Here is a 20,103-nt window from a genome sequence, read left to right as displayed (position 1 = left end):
TTACACAAATAAAAGGAGATTGTAACATCTCCTGAGCAAAACTCTCATGACCTCACTCAAGCCAAGACTTCATCTTTTTATCTCTATGGTACCTTGCTTGTTTGCAAAGATCACAGTAAAGCCTCATGAGTTTGTTTCTCAAAGTTAAGTCTCTGTCTCAACTGATTTGTATTTTTCTCCAAATAGTTTTTCGCAACTGACCTTAGTAAGAAGTCAGGGAAAGCTCACACAGTTTCCATGCTTACAGTTAGTACTACTACATTTTTTGTTTTCCTGGGACATTTTCTTTCTACTGACTTTGAGTGCTGTTATGTTTGCAGTTGGGAGAGTGGGCAGGGTGAGATGGTATATTGGCTATATCACTACTGCAGAAGGGAAGTGTGTTGTGAGTGATTGGATAGTGCAGGTAGTGGTTGGTCCTCCAGATCCCATGTTGTACGTTGTCATTGTGACTGCAAGTCTAGCATCTTGTTCATTACCTGGTAACACCTTGCCAGTGTATTCCCTGTACATTATTGCTGTGCTGGTGTGTGCCAGTAATCCCAGTGCAGAAACACATTCTTTAATATTCAACAGATGGAATATATTCCTTTCACTGTTTTCACAGCAGTGTATGCCACATCCTGCCCCAGATTCCTCACACAATGACTCTTGAAATCAACATAAGCTATAAACTGGAAAAAGACTTAAGCACATCTTGTATTGTCTTGAAAACTGGGCTATGGTTCATAGTTAATTTGAAAATAAAAACTTGATATTATGCAAAGGAAGAGATCTTTTTTCTTATTGAAAAGTATACACTCAGAACTCTGCAGACAATTCTTCTGACATAACGAATAGCCTTTTATAGATGATCCTGTTGCTTTATCTTATGGTATCTCTTCAGTGTAGCAAGAGAAGATGATAATGTGAGATTGGCAAAATTTCAGCAGCATTTTTAAAAAAAAAAAAAAAAGTAATTCAGCCAATCGCTATAGAAACTGGAAGACATCAGAGATCAGAAAAAGGAAAATGTTATTTTTACAGCAGAATAATTTTTCTAAAGCTAGTACTGCAGTTACAGAGGACACAAAAATGCCATTAAGCTTTTTCTTCTGCAATCAAAAGGAAAACAATAAGACAGCCAGGCACAAAGACCCAAACTCAGAAGGTTATAAAAATGCAAATTCTAGTTTAAAATTCTAGGACCCAGGCACAGACGATATTTGACCTTAGCTCCATCTGATTCAGATTTAGACTCCCTGTCTCAATTCACATCACTGTGAAAGACAAATCAGGTTAAGCTCTCCTTAGTGAGGTCTATTTTACCTTAAAGCTTGTTGTGATGGAGGCAAACTTATTATCTGCTGTCTCAGGATTGCCAATCAGGTAGTCCCAGCTTGTGAACATTTTCCAGCTGAAATTAAAACTGGTATCATCCCCACCACCGTCTTCATTTGCATTCCTTGCCATTCTACAAAAGTCAGAAAGAAACAGACCTTGTTAGAACTAGTTCTCCTATGAGAGCATGATTTTTTTAATTGTTCTTAAATTGTAACATTGTTCTGAAAAAAAAAAAATACTATTGCAGTCAGTCATGTTATAATAAATCTGGAAAGTTCAGTATGAAACAAGAGAGAAGGATGAAGATTTTCATATTTAGACTATTCACAAGTTCACAACACACATTTTGGTGAGAAATTAATTATTTATTTCATTAACACCTCAGACAAATTGCTAAATAAAGAACTCACTAGGAAAACAATATCGAGATCCCTCAAATAGAAAGCTGCAGAGCATCCTGAACTGCAGTAGATTTTACCAGAGACTTTACAGAGACAAAAGAAAAAAAAAAAAAAAACCACTAAAATAACAAGCCAGAACAAAACCTGATAAAACATGCAAAATATCACTATTACAGTTCTTTGTGTTCCCTTTCATCTCATATGCACTTATAAACAACATTTATAAGAGTATCCAGAAACATCAAATTATTTCTTCAGTGATTTGACTGAATCTTGACTACTAACTTCTCTATTTAAAGTGGTATAATTCATGTAATAATGGTGGTAATAATAGTGTTCTTGCTTATGCATACTTTATCTCTTAATTCAAACCATTAAGCACAAGGATGCAGTATACTAGCTGGGTACAAACCATTTAGCCTTCAGTATTGTATTGATTTCTTGGTCAGGAAAAGGCAAAGCCTGTTTTAAAGCTCACTAACGCAGCAGAGTTATGTTATTAATATCAATACATTCTACATACCACATTTTTAACTATCCGGTAAAATACATGCTCTCAAATCTAGGAAGAGCATAACAGTAAATAATGCAGAAAATCCTTCTGGGGTGTCGTAAACCAATACCAGGGTTGGGTTCTTGTTTTACTGTTCATGTACAGAAGGGACAGGGATCATGAAAGTTTTTTTATAGCATCTTCCCTGCTGCTGGTTTCTGGAGAAAGATAATTATTTCTCATGAGTTCCTAATGAAATAGTGAACAGTCTTATGGTTGGAATATAATTTCTTTGAGTCCAGAAATGTTTTCATTTTGTTATGCACTGGAAGAGTTGTGGAGTCCTAAATCTAAATATTTCCCCTAAATAAAATAATAGTGTTTATAATCCTTGCAACCTCTTTTATGTAGACATTCCTTTTCCCAGATCTCATTCAACGGCAGAAAAATGTCAGACCTCCTTTTAACACTGCTTTTAGTCTCTGTGCCCACTGTGTTGCTTTCTGGGGACACAGCAAAGAGCAGAAGGTCTACAAGAAATGCTTATAATATTACCTAAATATTGATCAGCATTAGTGTCACATAGCCAAATAGGAAGCTAGCAAGTACAACATATTTCTGCTAGAAGTAATTTTATTTTTCTTTTTTGTCTGGATGAAATATAATTGTCTGAGACTAAGACTTTTCTAACCTTCACAACTGCATTATAAATATTTTTAAATGCATGTTTGAACTAAACCAATTACTTTTTATTGTAGTAGTTTGATTATCCTCCAGAAACACATACATGTAACTGGAGATCTGGAGATTCTTTTTTTTTTTTTTTTTTTTTTTTTTCTTGCCCTATGCAGGAAACCATGTAATGTTTGAAAAGAACATTAATAGATCTAATGCTCATGCAAGTGAAAAATATTAGCTTCACCACAAAACAGTGGAAGTAGATTAACTACAGTTTTTTCTATATACAAAAGTGTCTTTGAATCTTGACCTGCAATGCTGATTTCTTTCCACTGTAAACATCTTTTAAAGCCACCACCATAGCTAACTGTATTATTTTGGTAGGTGGTGACCTTGCTTGTATCAAGAGTTTTGATTATTATATTCATTGGCAGCCTATCTCCTTAGAAACTATCAGAATTAACAGTTTGTTTCAGTAATGAATTTGGCTATAAAATAATAATTTTACTTCATTTAAATTCTGATCCTAAGACAAAATCCAATCCAAAATTTGAGCGCCAAACACTAATATATCTCCAGTTGTACTGCCTAGGCCCTGTTACACTTACCCCTATGCTTCCTACTGTTTTAACTATGTTCTTAATATTATATTAAGCATAGTTTTCACACTGCTAGGGATTACTTTGTGTTCCACAGAACATTAAATCCTTACTATAGCCAGTAGCATTAATTCTTCTATATCACTGTGCAAATATGACCTAACTGTTACAGTCTTGCTGAGATCATTTACTGCTGAGTTACACACAGAATTATTTGCCATATGTTTCTTTCTTGTCTTCTTCCCTTGTAAAAGAATTAAATTCACATAAGGTATCATTACAGATAGAACAATTGAATTTCCTGGATGTTAGCTGACATTCAGCTAGATGCATAGTATTATGAAAAGATGGGCTGACAGGTCTGTTCTTTACTTTATGCATCCATTTTTCACTTTGAAGTTGCAGAAGAGAAGTGTTATGCTTTTTAATTAAAGATTTTTTCCTGCTTCCACAACACTGCAACATAGCTGCTGGTGCGGAACAATAGATAAATACATGATGAGGAACTCTTACATGACTTTGACCTTGCACTTGATCTTGCATTGTCCTGCCCTTACAATTATATTTTTAAAAAAATAGTCTCAGTGATCAACAGTGATCTGCCTTTTTGAATGTACTTTATTCCAGAGCCAAGGAGAACTTACGTTCGAATGACAATCATAAAGCTGTAGCCAATAGTTCCAACACCAACAAGGAAATACGAAAGAGGCATCCTGAACTTGAGCCATCCAATTGTCCTCTGGTTATTGTAATAGCCATAAAAGAGTACAGAATACTGTGCAAAGCCCTGAAAAGTCAGAAAAAATTATAATGTCACATCTGATAAATATGCACGTAATCAGAAATTATTATCGTATCAATATCAGTGTACTGAAACATTCCTTTCAATGCATTCAAAACAGTTGTAAATATCACTATAATAAATCTCACAGGATGGAAAATCTCTACTTGCATTTAGAGACACATCATATTTCATGTCAACTTTCAAATCTTTTATCTTTAAAACTCTTCATGGGCACTCCATCTACAATTTAATGAGACAAAACTTTTTCATCCACATACATTTTTGTGGTAAAGACAAAAACATTTCAATTTACAAACTTTGTTTCACAAATCGCTTACAGAAAAAATGACAGATTTTAAACTTAATTTTCACATTTCTAAAATTTATCTGCATAGCTTATTTCATATAAGATTCTCATATGTCTTCTCTGTCTAACAACGTTTTCTGCTATTCATTGGGTGATCATTCAGTATATTAACCAATAGTTAGTTTCATTTTATAGATTATTATTATTCAGTATGAAGGGGGTTTTTGACACTTCGATTCCAAGGCTGTAACAAGCACAATTTTAAGTTTACCTTCTCTCGCAGCGATTCAAGGTGTATCTCCTTTTCTGAAAATCTTACTGAGAATTATCCTCTCTTCTATGGGTTGGATTGCTGATTTTTCAAAATAATTTACTCGTATCTTACTAACTGTAAGCAATTGCTGGTATATAAAATGTTCCAAATAGCTAAAGCTTCCTGATAAACTTCATGCTAGAGCAAGAAGTCGCATCCTAGCGAACACTGTATTCAGAGCCTTTACAAAGACAGCTTAGCACATGCACAGCAGTGGCAGACCTCCAGCTAGATGTAATGATTTCAAGTCAAATACAGAGTACTTGACCATGTAATTGGTGGATAGACCATGCATTATTTTGACACTAATACAGTAAGCTGAGTGTTTGGTGAATTGAAAAAGCCATTTACCTCCCTTCTGCTTTTCAATTGTTCATTTTAATGTAAATAAATAACATCTCTCTCTTATGTAATATTGCAAAACCTGCATCTAATTTATTGTAGTTCTTTCTATATATTAAATGAGTCACAGTATTACCTGGAAAACCTAATTTGCAATTCTAAGATGAAAATGAAATATTAACATGTGATAAACAGTAATATTATTCAAAATGTCTTGATTTGGTAATCAACATATCTCCTTTTTCTTCATGTCAGAGTAGCTTTGAGAGATGTTGCCTACACAGAACAGATAATAGTATGTTCTTCTCCGATAAGGGGAATATTGTTATAGAATACATTTATTACTAATTAACTGGAAAACATCTACACCATTCAGGACACATTCAAATTCAACAGTATAGCTTTTCCATCATTTTGCTTATTAAGCATCCTATTATTCCATCTTAGCCCAGGTTTCAACACAGTCTAACACAGCTCTAGAGAGCCTTTTGGATCCCTCAGATTATTAAAATGCTTTTTAAGTTGCCGTGTTCTGCAAAGTCAGATAACTCCTCCACTGTGTGTCATACAGTAGTTGTCACATGGGCTTTGCATACTGCCTTTCAAGATGAGACCTGAATTATATTTAGCTGTGTAACGGTAGGCACGTGTGGAAATTCTCTTTCATTCCTTTCTGAGCCTAACCTAAAAGAGAGGTGACATCAGAATATTGGTCAAATGCTTTATTGTAATGAGCCTTGAGAGTCTGATACTTTTAGGTTTGGATTATTATCTGAACTATAAAATATACAAAGTTAAAACTGAATTGCAAGTAAAATATATCAAAATCTAAAAGTGTTTCTGTTTGATTTGTCAGTAAAATGAGTACAATTTCAAGTGAAAAAAAGCGAGTCATGTTGAGCTCATCTTTACTGTCTTAAAGATTGATGGGGTTTTTGGGTTTTTATAAGATGAAATAATGTTTGTTGATGTGGATTCATTTATTTGTAACTTACTTGGTAACATACAGGAACAGCTAACAGATGAAAGGTATTACTTCCTGTACTGACTAATTAAAAATGTCATTGTCTTCAGGGATATTTTTCAAACTGACATGCCTCAGGAATTTTTTTTCCCCCTCGATATTTCAGAGGATCTATTTCTTTCACTGACCTATTCTGTGTGTTTACCTACCTTTGCATTTACTCCTTGCGTTAACTGCTACCAAGTTAACTATATGTTCTTATTTGGAGCTGTCAGATCCTGTTTCTGACAGTTACTATAAACTTCCCTTCTATTCTGCCATTTGTCTTTCTTCGCTTTTTCTTAAATACATTTCTTCTAAAAACTTTTTCCTATTTGCTGTATAAAGGTCTTCTAGTCTTTATTCTCTTTACAAAATCTCCAGATATTACAATTCCTTTTCCTCCAGCATATTTCTGGTTTAGTTTCTCATTTTCTAATGTTGTCATCACTATCTAACTTCCCAGCTACATGTCTAGATGTATTTTTCCTGCCACTCAAATATACAACGCCCGATGAAACAGATGCAATGTCATTTTATGCAGCAGTCATTGTAAATTGTTACATACATGGCTTTTTAGAAAGATCTTTCTGTCCTTTTATATTCAAGGTGGGTCCATCACTTTATGTGACAAAATAAAGCAGAAGTAATCTGTTCACTTTACATATCTTTATAGTCAAAGGACAGAGAAACATTGTAATTTCTACTTATATTATTTTCTTTAAATTCAGTTGTCTACAGTTAATAAGCCTGTAACATTTGCTTGTAGATGAGAAAATGGATATATCCAGTCAAGTTTTTCTAATGTTCTGTCATCTTACAGTCTGATCCGTCCTCCACTGATAGCTGAAGAATGAAAATAGAGCCAAGGAAGATAAACAAAGGACCAAACTCTGGCATGATGAGTCTCCACAGGAAGGTATTGAGCCATAAGCCAAGGGTCAATGTTTGAGATCTTCATGCCCCAAGATTAGGGATCCCTCCACAATTTAACCATATTAAAAATGGCAATATTAATGAGAAGCATAGACACCATACACTTTTTATGTTTTTTCATGAGAGATAGAGCTGGCATCCTGTTAGAAAGGGGACAAGTATGAAAATTTGCCTGTTCCCCTCCTGGGATTGCCTGTGTTGATCTCAATACCTGCACAGTTCTCCCCACCAGCGTGGGTGGAATGGGCCCTCACGTGGGCCAAACCTACATGTAGAGGACACTTTTAGATGAGTCGTTCTGCAGACAGCTGCATAGGCTGATCTGTGAACTGAGGAACCTCTGCCCAAGTTTATTTTTCCAAGAACTGGGTCTGCTTCCAACATCATATTCATGCTTGCAGTTGCTAAAACAACTCAAGTACTAAAAGATATGTATATGCATAACTCTTTAAACATCTTGGTACTTCTTACAGAAGGGAAAGAGTGCAGCAGATTAAGGGAGAAATGAATGCTGCTTCCATTAATCTGAAGGCAAATCTTAACTAGATGGTTGTACCCTTTCACAGGTGAAGAGTATTTTTGATGACATTGACTGCATGCCACAGAGAAACCTAGTAGCCTGAGCAACATATTCTAATACCAAATTTTTCATCAGCTGGCTTTATGTATACTTGTATCATCTTTATATAAAGAGGCCAACTACAGAGATATGCCATATGCAAAATTAGATAAAACTCTTCCAGAAGGAAAAAACAGTATGATATATTTAGGAATATAGCATCAGCTTGTCAGTACAGGAGGTATAGATTCACAGGGTAGACTGGGCATCACATCAACAATGAAGAATTAAATGGTGCTTCTTAATTCAGCTAAAATATCTGCACAATCTATAAAACTGAGACAAACTAAAAATCACACTCTTTGTTTTGGAAGAAGCGTACAGAGCACATTATGGGAATTTTTATGCATTTTTTATATTCACACTGCATCCTCAAATTTGGAACCTTAATCATATAAAAACAGAGGACCAGATTCACCCATAAGAAATGGAAAGTCAGTACCCAGGGATGTGAATCCAGGTTTGAGAATTTTTCCTATGTGTTGTTGGATTGCTACATACACTGAAGTGGGCACATGGACATTGAACTCCATTATATGTTTTGTCTAAAGGAAACATCTATACTCAGATCTTGGGGGGAGGGGGGGGAATATTACTGCCATTTTCTGCTGAAATATTTCATAATAAATCTCTTCATTAAATGATGAAGTAAAAGACTTTGATATTCAACGAGGTATGTGAATATGCAGTATTGCAAGTTTATGCACTTACACTAAAATCCCAGAGAGTAGCAAAGTTCATAGCACTTGCTTCTTCAGCTCTTGGGACAGTTTTTCTAGGTAAAGAACCATATGGCTTCCCCATCAAAGCCTGGAACCAAAAAATGAGAGCACTTTACATTTTAAAGCAAAATACCAAGAGAGAAGGGACAGTGAAGTGTCATTTCCTAAGAAGACTTGTCTTATGCTTCTAAACTCCTTAGTGAGAACGGCCTACTTCTACAATTCTTTTAATTGTTCCTTACATTATTGATTAAAACAATGCTTAAAGTATCCATTAATGGTGTTCTCTAAATTTAAAGTGATGTTCTGCTAGTATTAGTGGATTATCAAACTGTGCCTCTTACATTCAAAGGCAACACTGAAGTCCATATTCCTCTGATGAGTGGTATTTGTCTTAAAGACAAGAGCAGAGATTAATTTTTCTTGCATTATGGATTTTACTGAGTTTTAACTGAAATGTATGGGAAGATACTAGGGATTCAGTTTTTGGATTCTGAGAGTCCCACGGTTCCTGGTGAGATGTTGCTCAGACACTGCATATGTCCTCACAGGGTCCTTTCCAGTATTTACCCTGAAAACTATTGGGCATTTTCTCTGGTTTAGCTTCAGTGGAAAATGGGTCATGCTATTAAAATGCTGTACTGGGAAACTGTTGGAAATTCCTACCTGACTCTTTCCCATAAATAATAAAGAGTAATAATAAATAAAGTAATAATAAATAAGAAAAAGGATGTGAAATAGTGAAATCTGAGAGACACATGATACTTTTAATTCCATGTTAGCCCTCTTTTTAGGAGGACAATATGGTGCCTCAAAGGAACTAGAAAAATACTATTTCACAGAAGTGATTTCTGCCTGAATTAGATCTGCTCTGAGTAGCATTGTTAACAGTTGTTGCTGCACACACCACAAAAAATGTGGGGTCTCTCTCATGACTTTGCAGCCCTGCTGAGCCTCATCAGCAACTGAACTGAAAAAGATCCATGGTGCCTTAGAGGACTGGAATATATCTTTCTATCACAATGCACATTTTAGTCAAGCTACTCCCCTTGGCTTCTTCTTAGTCTCAGTTTCTCTCCTTAATTCTCCATAGGGAAAAAAAAAAAAAAGTTTAGCACCATCCCAGACTACGGGAAAACACTTCCACCCTATACACATTTTTCTGTCATGTCTATTTCAAGACATTCCTCTGTAGAGACAATTGTCCACAAAGCAAGTACATCTTTATAACCTTAGTACACCTTAATACTTTTAAATAGAGCATAAAGAGATTAAAAATTTATTTAGAGGTCCAGTCCTATGAAATCTCACTGCAAAGACAGAAATTCACATAACAATTCTAATGATATTTTAAAAGATCCCCACCTCAGGCACCATTACAAGTCCAAAGGTCAGTCCAAAGAGAATCATATTTATTCCATACATCCAGCGTAAGAATATGAAATAAGATGCTACTGATGAGCCAAAGTGACCTATGAAAACATGAGATGTGAAAAAGAGCAGATAATTTAGCCTTCTTATGTTATTTTACCTTAAGATGCTTAAAATTTATTTGAAATAAATAAATTCAGGGAAGGTTTTTCATTTTCTTTTTCATCATATTTCTAATAACTTTTTTAACAGATTTCATAGTAGCATTCACTGGCCTGGCAGAGAAAACATAAACAAAAAATATAAAAGTATTTACTGTGATATTTATTAATATCTAATATTTAATAACAAGCGAGAAGATTCAAACCAAATCACAGGGATTTTTTTCTTTCCTTTTTTCTGTCTGATGTGGATTGTAAGCATTCTTGACACATTAAGCCAGCACCAGCCCAGATTTAATAGGAAGTAGCACAGAATTAGCCAGTGGGGAGTGTTTCCAAGGGCACAAAATACTTGTAAGTGTTGTTATTGGAGTGCTCACCGGAGTTGTTCACCACAGAAGAACAAAAAGATTTGTAAGTGTTTGTACTCTTTTTTTTACTTCGCTATTTATGTGTTCCACCTTCACGCAGGTGTGGAGGCGGTTCCATCACCAGGTGCACAGATGAGGCTTTGCACTCCACCCACTTTAGAACCCTGATCCAGACCTGTGCAGAGAGGTTGCCGGGGAAGCAAGCAGTGAGCACTAAGGGCCTGATTTGACCAACACTCTGCACGTCAGGCCAAATAGCAATAACAGTTCAAATTCAAACCCTGTTTGCTGCAGCACAGCTCTGCTGAATATAGAAAAACTGGCAGCCATGTTCACCTGTCTGTCAGAGTTATCAAAATACCACATTTCAGTTCCGTTACCAGTCACTCACAGGAAAAAAAGCAACCTCTTAACAGGCTTTTCACAAACAGTGTAGTTAAGGAGCCTGGTACACTCTGATGGCAAATAATAATAAAGAAAATCTCTCTGTTCAGAGGTGTTTACATTGGTATTTCCACAGTTTTGCAAGCCTTGTAATAAATCTTCCATTCTGTAAAATAAGGTTAACATGGCTGGTGCTATTTGGGGCACATATATGCACATTTTACTATTACAACAAAATCGGTAGAAAATTGAATATACTTAAACTGGTATAACCCCAGAGGATAAACAGAGTCTGACTGGTAAGAAGCATTTATCAGGGCTGTGCAAAGGGAGGAACAAGCCATTCTGTCAAGGATTTCAGCATTTCAAAATCTGCTTTATTCACAGTTTAGAATGAAACCACAATTTTGAAATTTTACATGAAGAAGTAACCAATCAGCATAAAAACATAGTGGGAAGTCTGGATAGAGGCATAAAGCACGAGACTTTGAGTTAGTCAGTCTGGCTGTGATATGCCTATTACCCTATTGCAACCCAGCTATGGCCTTTGAGGATACTACAGACTCAAAAAAAATGAAGTGCAGGAAATTAGAAGGATTTCTGATTCCAAGACACTTTTGATACTGTAGACTTCTCCATGACTCATTAGTTCTTTTGCTCAAATCCTAACATCCCCATTCTTTTGGGAATGGTGTCTTTTCATGCATTGAGTTACAGCTCTTGTATCAGTTATCCTGATGAAATCACTGCCATGCATCCATCTGGAACATCTGCATTAAGGCACTGCATTGGAATTACATGCATCAGCGAAGTTACTGCAAGTCACAATGCACAGACTGCACATGGGCTTTATTCTTTTTCACCAATGAGGTAAGAACAGCAACTTCTGGTAAGTGAAAATCTTAGCTGGGGATGAGGATATTTTAGCTATGGATGCCCTTAACTACATTTCCAAGGTGAGCAGGTCAAAACAAGGCAACAAGCAACATGGAAAATGGTACAATCAGCCTGCACCAGCTGTAAAAAAAAAAAAAAAAAAAACAAAAACCAAAAAACAGTCCAAGTTTCACCAGTGTTTTGAATCCACTCTGTGGTGCAACATGTTCCAGGTATGAATAAGAAGAGTAACACTTTAAAGTAGATTTTAGCCACTTTTTCCACATCCACAGTGTCATCATACTATACACTGGCATGCAGATTGGCATGTATAGTATAAATTTCAGCCATGGAATGGAGAGGTTCACCCTGTCCCAACACAGCAATGTTTGTTTCCCATGAAGTCCTGTTGCACAGATACTATTGAATGTCTATTTTGTAAGGAAAAATAAGTGCCTCTATTCTAAATACAAATACTTCATATATTTATCAACTTCTGTCTTTCTCTAACATCAAAAGTCCAACAGCAGATTCACCTATTTCCAACACAAAGATGCATCACAAAAGGTCTTGATGCCTATTACTCTGAAGCTGGGCTCGCTGTGCCAGAAAGGACTCTCATATTGTAGGAGGTAGCATACCTGAGATAGCCCAGCACTTCATGCTGATACCTGGTCTTTCTAGATAGCCCTGGAAGAGTCAGACCCAGCTGAAGACGGCTGCAGTAAGCATCCTTTTTGTTATGGTGGGGAACACTATGAAACTAAGCAGAAGTTAAAGATGAGTTTTCTCGCTAGGGCTTAGAAGTAGTTGCTACTTTCCTTTTTTCTTCTTCTTTTTATTACTCCCTTTATTTCTTTATTCTTTTAGTTATTATTATTAAAATTTTGATTATAATTACCACACAATGGAAAACTCTTTCAAGAATTTTAGTATCTAAATATGCAATCCCCCTGCTGTCATAGGTCCATCAGAAACAATCCCTGTATAAAGATTACATGTGTGGTTGATGAAACTTTAGGACACAGTATTAAAAGTTTAAAACAGGGGTGTGCCTTCTCATGACAACATTAATAATGATGACTAGTGAATAACATATAGTTATTTTTCCTATACACTTCTGTAGTACATTTAAGACACAGCAGTGTGACTATTGACTTGCAGTCAGGGTGGTTCTTGGATATCTACAAGTGGCCTTGAAATAAAATCAGAATTTCCTCAAAGAAGAGAAGAGCACTTAGATTTATCTATAATACTAGCTGGTGTCCTTAGTCTGACTTATCCTAAAGGAGACTTTTGTTCAACAAAAGTATCTTTTTGAAGTCTGTTTAAATTTTCTCATCAGGCTATGGTAACAAGAAAAGCTTGATAAAATTTGTATCTTACACCTTGGAAATTCCCAGGCATACCAGCACAACTCTGGATACAGAGTTTGTTCAGTATGAAGTGTTTTCTTCCCAGGCCTCTCTAGTGTATATGTAATGGCCCAGGGAACTTTTCAGTTCAGTAGCACTGCCAGGCACATATTTGCCACTTGCCCCAGTCCAACACATTCTTTATTTGACTTCTTTTTTCCTAAAGCTACACTATTTCTATTGGCTTTATGTGAATTTAGCAGTTCTTTAGTTCTCATAAAGTGTGTTTATTTCAACATTGCTTTTCCCATTAAGTCTTCTGCATCAGTTGCAGTGGTAGGGCAGCACAGCTACCTAGCCTCTTCAGTCTGCATGAGAGAAAGCTTTCTATGTCATCTAACATTGTTTTACCAGGTCAGTACTTCTTTTTAAATCAAAGAAAGCTTCCCTAGTAGTACCTAACGGATCTTTTGCCACTATACAGAACCTTAATTCACTTTTCATTTGCAATCTCTCTACACCCTTGGTTATTTTCAAGAATGGACTGACATCCAACAACACGACAGTATAATACCTGTGTGTCTGTATGTATTTCTAGTGAGAAAATTGTCACAAAAGAAACTAGTTTAAAAATGCTAAACTGTGTAGTGACATGGAAAGCAGTTGTCCAGATGCAAGTCTGTGGTATAGAAGTGAGCCAGTGCATTTTGCATTATCACATTTCCAACAATGGTCCAAGCACCCTACTTTATCTCTCAAAATCTGATGTTATTTTCTGCTTAAGTCACTGTACTGTCCTGCAAAAATGAGCTGTCCTGTAGACAATGCTCCCTCTGATTTCTTCTATGCAAACATATTTTGCCACATGAGACTGCAGCCATAGGAACTCACATGACTAAGGACTTACGACAAACAATGCTGTCCGACAACAGTATCTTTTTAAACATTGATCCTGGTGTCCAAGCCTAGTGTTCGGCCATTTTCTTCAACCACTCCTCAGTATTTTGGGTGGACTAAAGGATCCAGTGGTTACATGACAGGTGTTGACTGTGCCAGAAAGATTCTCTAAGGTCTTCAATATGCTGCATTTATCAAGTCTTATGTAAAGTCTTAAGTAACCAAAAATATTTTTCTGCCAAATTCTTTATAAGCTGTATGAGGCACATTCTGTTCATTGTCTGATGTCATGTGTTTAAGCCAGTAGTGTTATTGTCATTTTACAAAGGACTGAACTGAGCCCCACAAGACAAAGCCATTGGTGCTTCAAGTCAAAGGGGATTCAGGTCCTTGCTCAGTTTGGAGCCATCAGGAAACAAGCCTCCCCTTGCAGAGTTGCTTTTTCTGGTTCTTTAACACAACTATATATCCGAAGACAGCAAATGTTAAGAACATTTCATTCCCTGGAGTTCATGCATACAAGCTTGAAGCTGACTCTGTTGAAAAGTTAGCTGCTCCTCCAAAATCTTCTGTATTTGATGTCTGATCAAATCTGGAGATTTTCATCAGAGCTTGATATAAAAAGTTATTTTACAAATTATCTCATACAGTCTCTGCTAATCTGAAATTTGAAGAATGCAGGGTAGTCCTTGACAGTACCAACAGTTTGTGAAATGCCAAGAAATAGATAATTCCTTTTTACTAAACTTGATACAATATGACCAATGTAGTACACTTCCAACCTACATATAAATTCAGATAACAAATACATTTCTAGAAAAAAGCAAAACAGCAGGGTTTTTTTCTCTGTGACTCAATGTAACTTAATCTCTACTCTTCCCTTATACACAGACTAGCTTTTTTCCATTTCAGTTTTCCTCACTTCTAATTTTTTAACATCTAACCCCCCTTCTTTATCTGGGACTTGGCAGCTTTATTAGCATCATCATTAAGATGACCTTGATCTTAGTACTAAAAAATTTGCTAACATGAGGCACACACTGAGAACTATTGCTTGGATTAACCTGAATGAAATAAATTGTGACTTTAAATTCCTTTTCTCAGCAATAGTTCAGAGCTGTTCCTTTGAAATCAAGCCCTGTTATAGAGTTTTAGACCAAACTGTGGTTTAACTGTACTCCTTAAATTGCTATATTCAGACAGAGGATTGTTTCTGCAAGTAAAAGTAATTTCAGCTTGCCTTAGCAATATGCTGAACAGAACAAAAATTAATAGAAAAGGGGTAAATTTCACAATGTTCCCCCCTGTGATTATGAAAAAGTACTATCCCACTCTGGTTTTGGGACCTTCCAGATGGCAGCAAAAATTGTTACCATTTTAAATGAAAAATTAAATAAACCCCGTTCTCACATTCTGATTTCACAAGGAAAGAAATGTGGCTGTTGGAAGTTATTACTAGCAGAACATCTTGTGGCAGGACTATTCCTTTACAGAAACTTGTAGAAATCTCGCTCTCACAGATCCTTAAGGTGTCTATTATGTGTCCAGACCAGAAAGAGACCACATGCATCTTGCTGCTGGGTTTGATTTTAACTACATATATGCAACAGCTCCTTTCTAAACTCTACCTCAAGTAAGTAGATAATCTGTTCTGCAATCTGTAGACCATATGTCTAAGGACATTATATAAATTCTCTTCAAGGGTTATTTTGCAGTCCAAAACTCCACAGATCTCACAATTTATCATTTTCCTGTCCTTTTGCTGTTCTGGTTATTGCCTTTTTAATGCCATCGATAGCTTCTTCTAAAGTCAACTTCTCTAAAATCTCTTTCCATTGTACTTTCATCTGCATTTCATCAGTGGCAAAGCCTTACTCAGGTACACATGCAGATTCCTTCAAAAAGAGGGTTGCAGTTTAAATTCATCACTGGAACTGAAACACAAAACTGACTAGTGCCAAAACATACCTGTAGTACTAACTACACTGTTCTGTTTGTATTTATGCGTAATAAATAAAATAATAATAATAATAATAATAATAATAATAATAATAATAATAATAATAATAATGCCTAATAAATGATAAATAATAAATAATAAATATGATATCAAGCTCAATAAATATTAATGAAAAATAAATACTCATTGATTTTACACTACACATTGAATACAGACATGCATTTCTAAATTGTCAAAAAGTAATTTACCATTTTAGCACACATCAGGAATATGATACTAGATACTATTCTTTATTACCTTTCGTAAGTACTTACTTTCAATCTCCTTAATTTTCATTTCCCAGGGTATGCAGGCTGTCTTAAAATTCTCAAAATCTCTTTGAAATTTCATCCATTTCTGAAAGGGTCACAGATAAAAAAAAGCCACCATCATCTCAGTGTCCAGATGCTTGGTTTCCCCTTGAACTAATGTAAACCCTTAATCATCCACAGTATCCTTTGACAAAGCCCACTGCAATAGAAGCACTAGCTTATGAAGAATCATCTCCTTTTTTTTGTTCTGAATATGTCTCCTACTAGCTTTGTGTGAAGTACATATTTCTTCCACAAGAAGAATGATTAAATAATCCCTTCCCTTCATGCTATTCATTTTTTTAGAATTGTTTCTGAGAATTCAATTTGTTATTTCCTCTGCTATTCAAAATTCAGATATATTGGATAAGTATAGTTTCTGTAATTGAGCTTCCTGTGCCCAGCTGAGTTTGAAAGCCTAATTACTTTTTGTGAACAATAATGCTTATGACATGTGATTACACAGTTGATTGTAGTAAGGGTAAACCTGGCCATAGTAATTAGTCCTGTGAAATACTTTTAACATCATTCTGCATCAGAATTTTAGTTTAGAGCAAAAGTGTGCTCTTGAAGTGAATCTCCCCAAACCATCCCAATTTACCACACTTACATTTGCACTGTAAAGCAGTGTCAGAGCATAAAACTAAGTTAAAAGGTGTACTTGAGGAGCATGCTAATCCACATCCACTGCTACTGGGCATTTAGTCTTTGGTACCACACAGGAATTAGCCCAAAGAAAGACCTGTTAGAACTCATGCTGTGTGGACACTGGGTCCTCAGTAACTTCTCTTTGACCTTTCAGTCACAATCTTACGGAGCCATATTGCTTTCTAGGATATATGTGGGCCTAGAGCCTTGGCTCAATGGAGATGCCTACAGTATTTTTGCTGCAGAACCAAAAGATAATTTTTGATCCTTCACAGAGGGTTGCCTCAAGGGGAAGACTGAAGTTTAGATTCGGTCCACAGAAGAATTCAATCTACACCAAGGGAAATTACCTTTCACAAGATATTAAACTCCTGGAAACTCTTGCAAAACAGTTGATTTTTGTTTTGATGAGAAGTATCAATCAAAATGTGAGCTCACATTAGAAATCTTTTCATGTGAGAGTAATGGAAATAAAAGTGTTAAAATGCAAAGACAGACAAGGAACTCTCTTTTGGAAGATGGGTACATATGGCAATAATCTGAAAAAGGCTTGTCCTTTGCATTACATTAAGTTAGTGGAATAACAATTTTACCTTGGTCATCATTACTTTGTATGCATAGAATTTTTTTCCTTTTCCTTTTCCAAGAGCACCTTCAAACTTTTCCACAAAAAGCTGCGCTTCCCTGGAAAATTAGGGCAAAAGAAAGACATAGATGATGCTATGGTAAATCTGATATTGTTTCTGCCATAACAACATAATTTAGTATGTGTTTTATGAGTTATGAGTTTTGAATAATCTTGTTCATTAGTACTGTTTAGAAAGAAATACTCTGAGATGATGTATTTTATAGAAGACTAATCATATGTAGTCCAAACAGAACAAGCAACATCAGTCATCTGTTCTAACACAGATGCATCTGGACATCTTATATCTGTCTATGTCCAAGGAATGTTATCAAATATTTCCAGTCACAATGACTTTCATTCGGAGTTTAGCTGCTTCCCATTTGTGCCATTCCTTATGGTTCCACCTAATATAAATTGTTGTCCAGCTACATATGGGAAATTTATTTTATTTTTTTTATTTCAGATATATGTATACACTAGAGCCTTGGTTCCCCTGTGTCTACCCTTCTCAAGACTAGATTTAATCGAGCTCTTCAGAATTTCCGCATACCTCTAACTGTACCATTCTTGGAATAATTTCTTAGAAGTGTAGCTTCAGTGGTCCCCAAAAGTCTAAAATTTTGATTAAAAAGATATGGAAGTTAAACAATGCCTTGGTGATACAAATATGAAAGGAAGATTTTTAAAAATTTTTAAAAAGGCATAGTGTCAATGGATTAAAACAACAGATGAGATCAAGAGCATACTAAAATTTCCTCCATTTCATCCAATTTTCATTTATAGGTATGACTTCCATGGGTGTCTTTACTGAGAAAATGTGCCCTAAAGGCTAAATATCCTGATCTAAAACACTAGAAAAAAAGACTAAGACTTCTTAGCTGTCAGTGTGTGCACAAGACTCTATAATTATTTTGTCATCACATTAGATGAGTACAAAGCATTGTATATTATATTAGGTATTACACTATGCACTTGGGAAAATCTTGACTATTGAGAAAATGTTAATTTGATGCACATCTCTTCAGAAGCGCTACAGATAAATTCACTGAGTAAAACTAATTATCATGCTTATATCTTCTGCTCACACATTTTATGTAAGCAAGCAGAAAGATTGTGTTAAACTGAAAAATCTGACAATGGCATTGGCAGAATAGTGGTGTATTTGTAATAAAGTAGAATTAAAATTATATGTAACAAAGGCTGTTAGCCATGTCATAATTTCTCTTACCTCATGGTTTAAAATCTCAACATCTTTAAAAATAATCTATATTTTTAGTAACTGCAAATGGTTAGGGTGATCTTCATAGTATCATCTGAAGACCTATTGAAACTTTTCCACACTAGACACCCATTATGCCGGTCTCTTTAACTCACAGTACCAAGGCTCTGTACAGCTTTTTTTTTCTACACTTCCCAAGCTGGTGCAAAATTGAACTACTGAATTTAGCTTTCACTCTTTGAGAGCTTCCCTTCTTTGAGAGTCTTCTAAGCACTGTCACATTCCGAGTGCTCACACCTAAACCCAGTTGCTGAAGCATCAGGACAAGTGCCAGTTCACCTGACCTCCACAGGAGTTCAACATGCCTTTTCCCACCACCTGAGATCCTGTTTGGTCCTTTAAAGATGCAGGCTGGCAGAAGCAAAAAGCTATACACGATGACATTAATCCAAATCTGATTAGTCTTTCTTTTCTTTTCCCTGTAGCACAAGGCATGCACAGATTTGGATAAAAACAATAAAATACCCAGCCACCACCCCAGCCACACATTCCACCTATTCACCATGTCAGAGTGTTTCCTGGGGATTGAGTCAGTATCTTTTTAAGGCTCTAGATAATTTATTATTAGTTCTGTACCTCTGGATTACATTTGTATTCTGAATTTTGGAATCTGATCTTTCTGTATGTTAGCTAACTTTGACTCTGATTGAGCCTTCATTATTTTTCAAGCCATTTTGAGTCCTTCAGAGACTTTTTTGGCTCAACATTCTTTCATTTTGTTTATCAGAAAATTCTACTCATAAATTTCAGTGATCTCATAAGTCAGAGAAAACAGATTCTTTCAGCTTCAGGAAACAGGTATCCAAGACTCCCTTTTAAATCCATGTCCTCAGGTTTTAAAATCGTTTCACTTGTCAGGAGATGTAAGGCAGTCCTAACACCAGATGGCAGCTTCCTCTTAAACTCCGCAGTCAGCACTGGAGCAGTATCATAAAAGCAGCCAGAAACAATAAACTGGACATGTACCAATCTCCCACATCAGAGTATGGTATTCTGGATTTAAGAGGAAAATCTTCTACCAGTTCTGCCACTAGGTAATTCAAGCATTTGAGTTTGTTCATGAAAAATACTGAAATCAAAACCTACAGAGTTATAAAAAACCTGTGCTTTCAGGCACTAATTAAGTGCACTTATGCTGCAGAATATTAAGATTTTAAGTTGTAGGTTGGGGCGGGGGGGGGTGTTATAGTGAAATAATGTTAGAAATTTAAGGGGATAATATGAAAACAACCACTAACACATAAAAAACCCCTCCATAGCAGATATGAACATATTTCGCATCTGTAGCTGAACACAGAACTTT

General features: G+C 35.8%; 1 protein-coding gene across 4 annotated transcripts in view; it reads right to left on the bottom strand.

The window, feature by feature from the left end:
- Nucleotides 1-20,103, bottom strand: part of TMC1 (transmembrane channel like 1) — a 68,285-nt gene that overhangs the window by 22,937 nt on the left and 25,245 nt on the right. For all 4 annotated transcript variants that reach the window (XM_026866267.1, XM_026866269.1, XM_026866271.1 and 1 more), the window contains 6 exons: nt 17,487-17,577; nt 16,210-16,291; nt 9,886-9,992; nt 8,510-8,608; nt 4,139-4,281; nt 1,309-1,453 (listed from right to left, as the gene is read on the bottom strand). In XM_026866267.1, the coding sequence (XP_026722068.1) occupies nt 1,309-1,453; nt 4,139-4,281; nt 8,510-8,608; nt 9,886-9,992; nt 16,210-16,291; nt 17,487-17,577 (667 nt within the window). The remainder of the gene's footprint in view (nt 1-1,308; nt 1,454-4,138; nt 4,282-8,509; nt 8,609-9,885; nt 9,993-16,209; nt 16,292-17,486; nt 17,578-20,103) is intronic.

Source organism: Athene cunicularia (genome assembly GCF_003259725.1).
Source record: "Athene cunicularia isolate RWA chromosome Z unlocalized genomic scaffold, athCun1 chrZ_part2, whole genome shotgun sequence".
Lineage (NCBI taxonomy): Eukaryota > Metazoa > Chordata > Aves > Strigiformes > Strigidae > Athene > Athene cunicularia.
The sequence above is the reverse complement of the archived record's forward strand: the minus strand, read 5'-3'. Positions and strand labels throughout refer to the sequence as shown.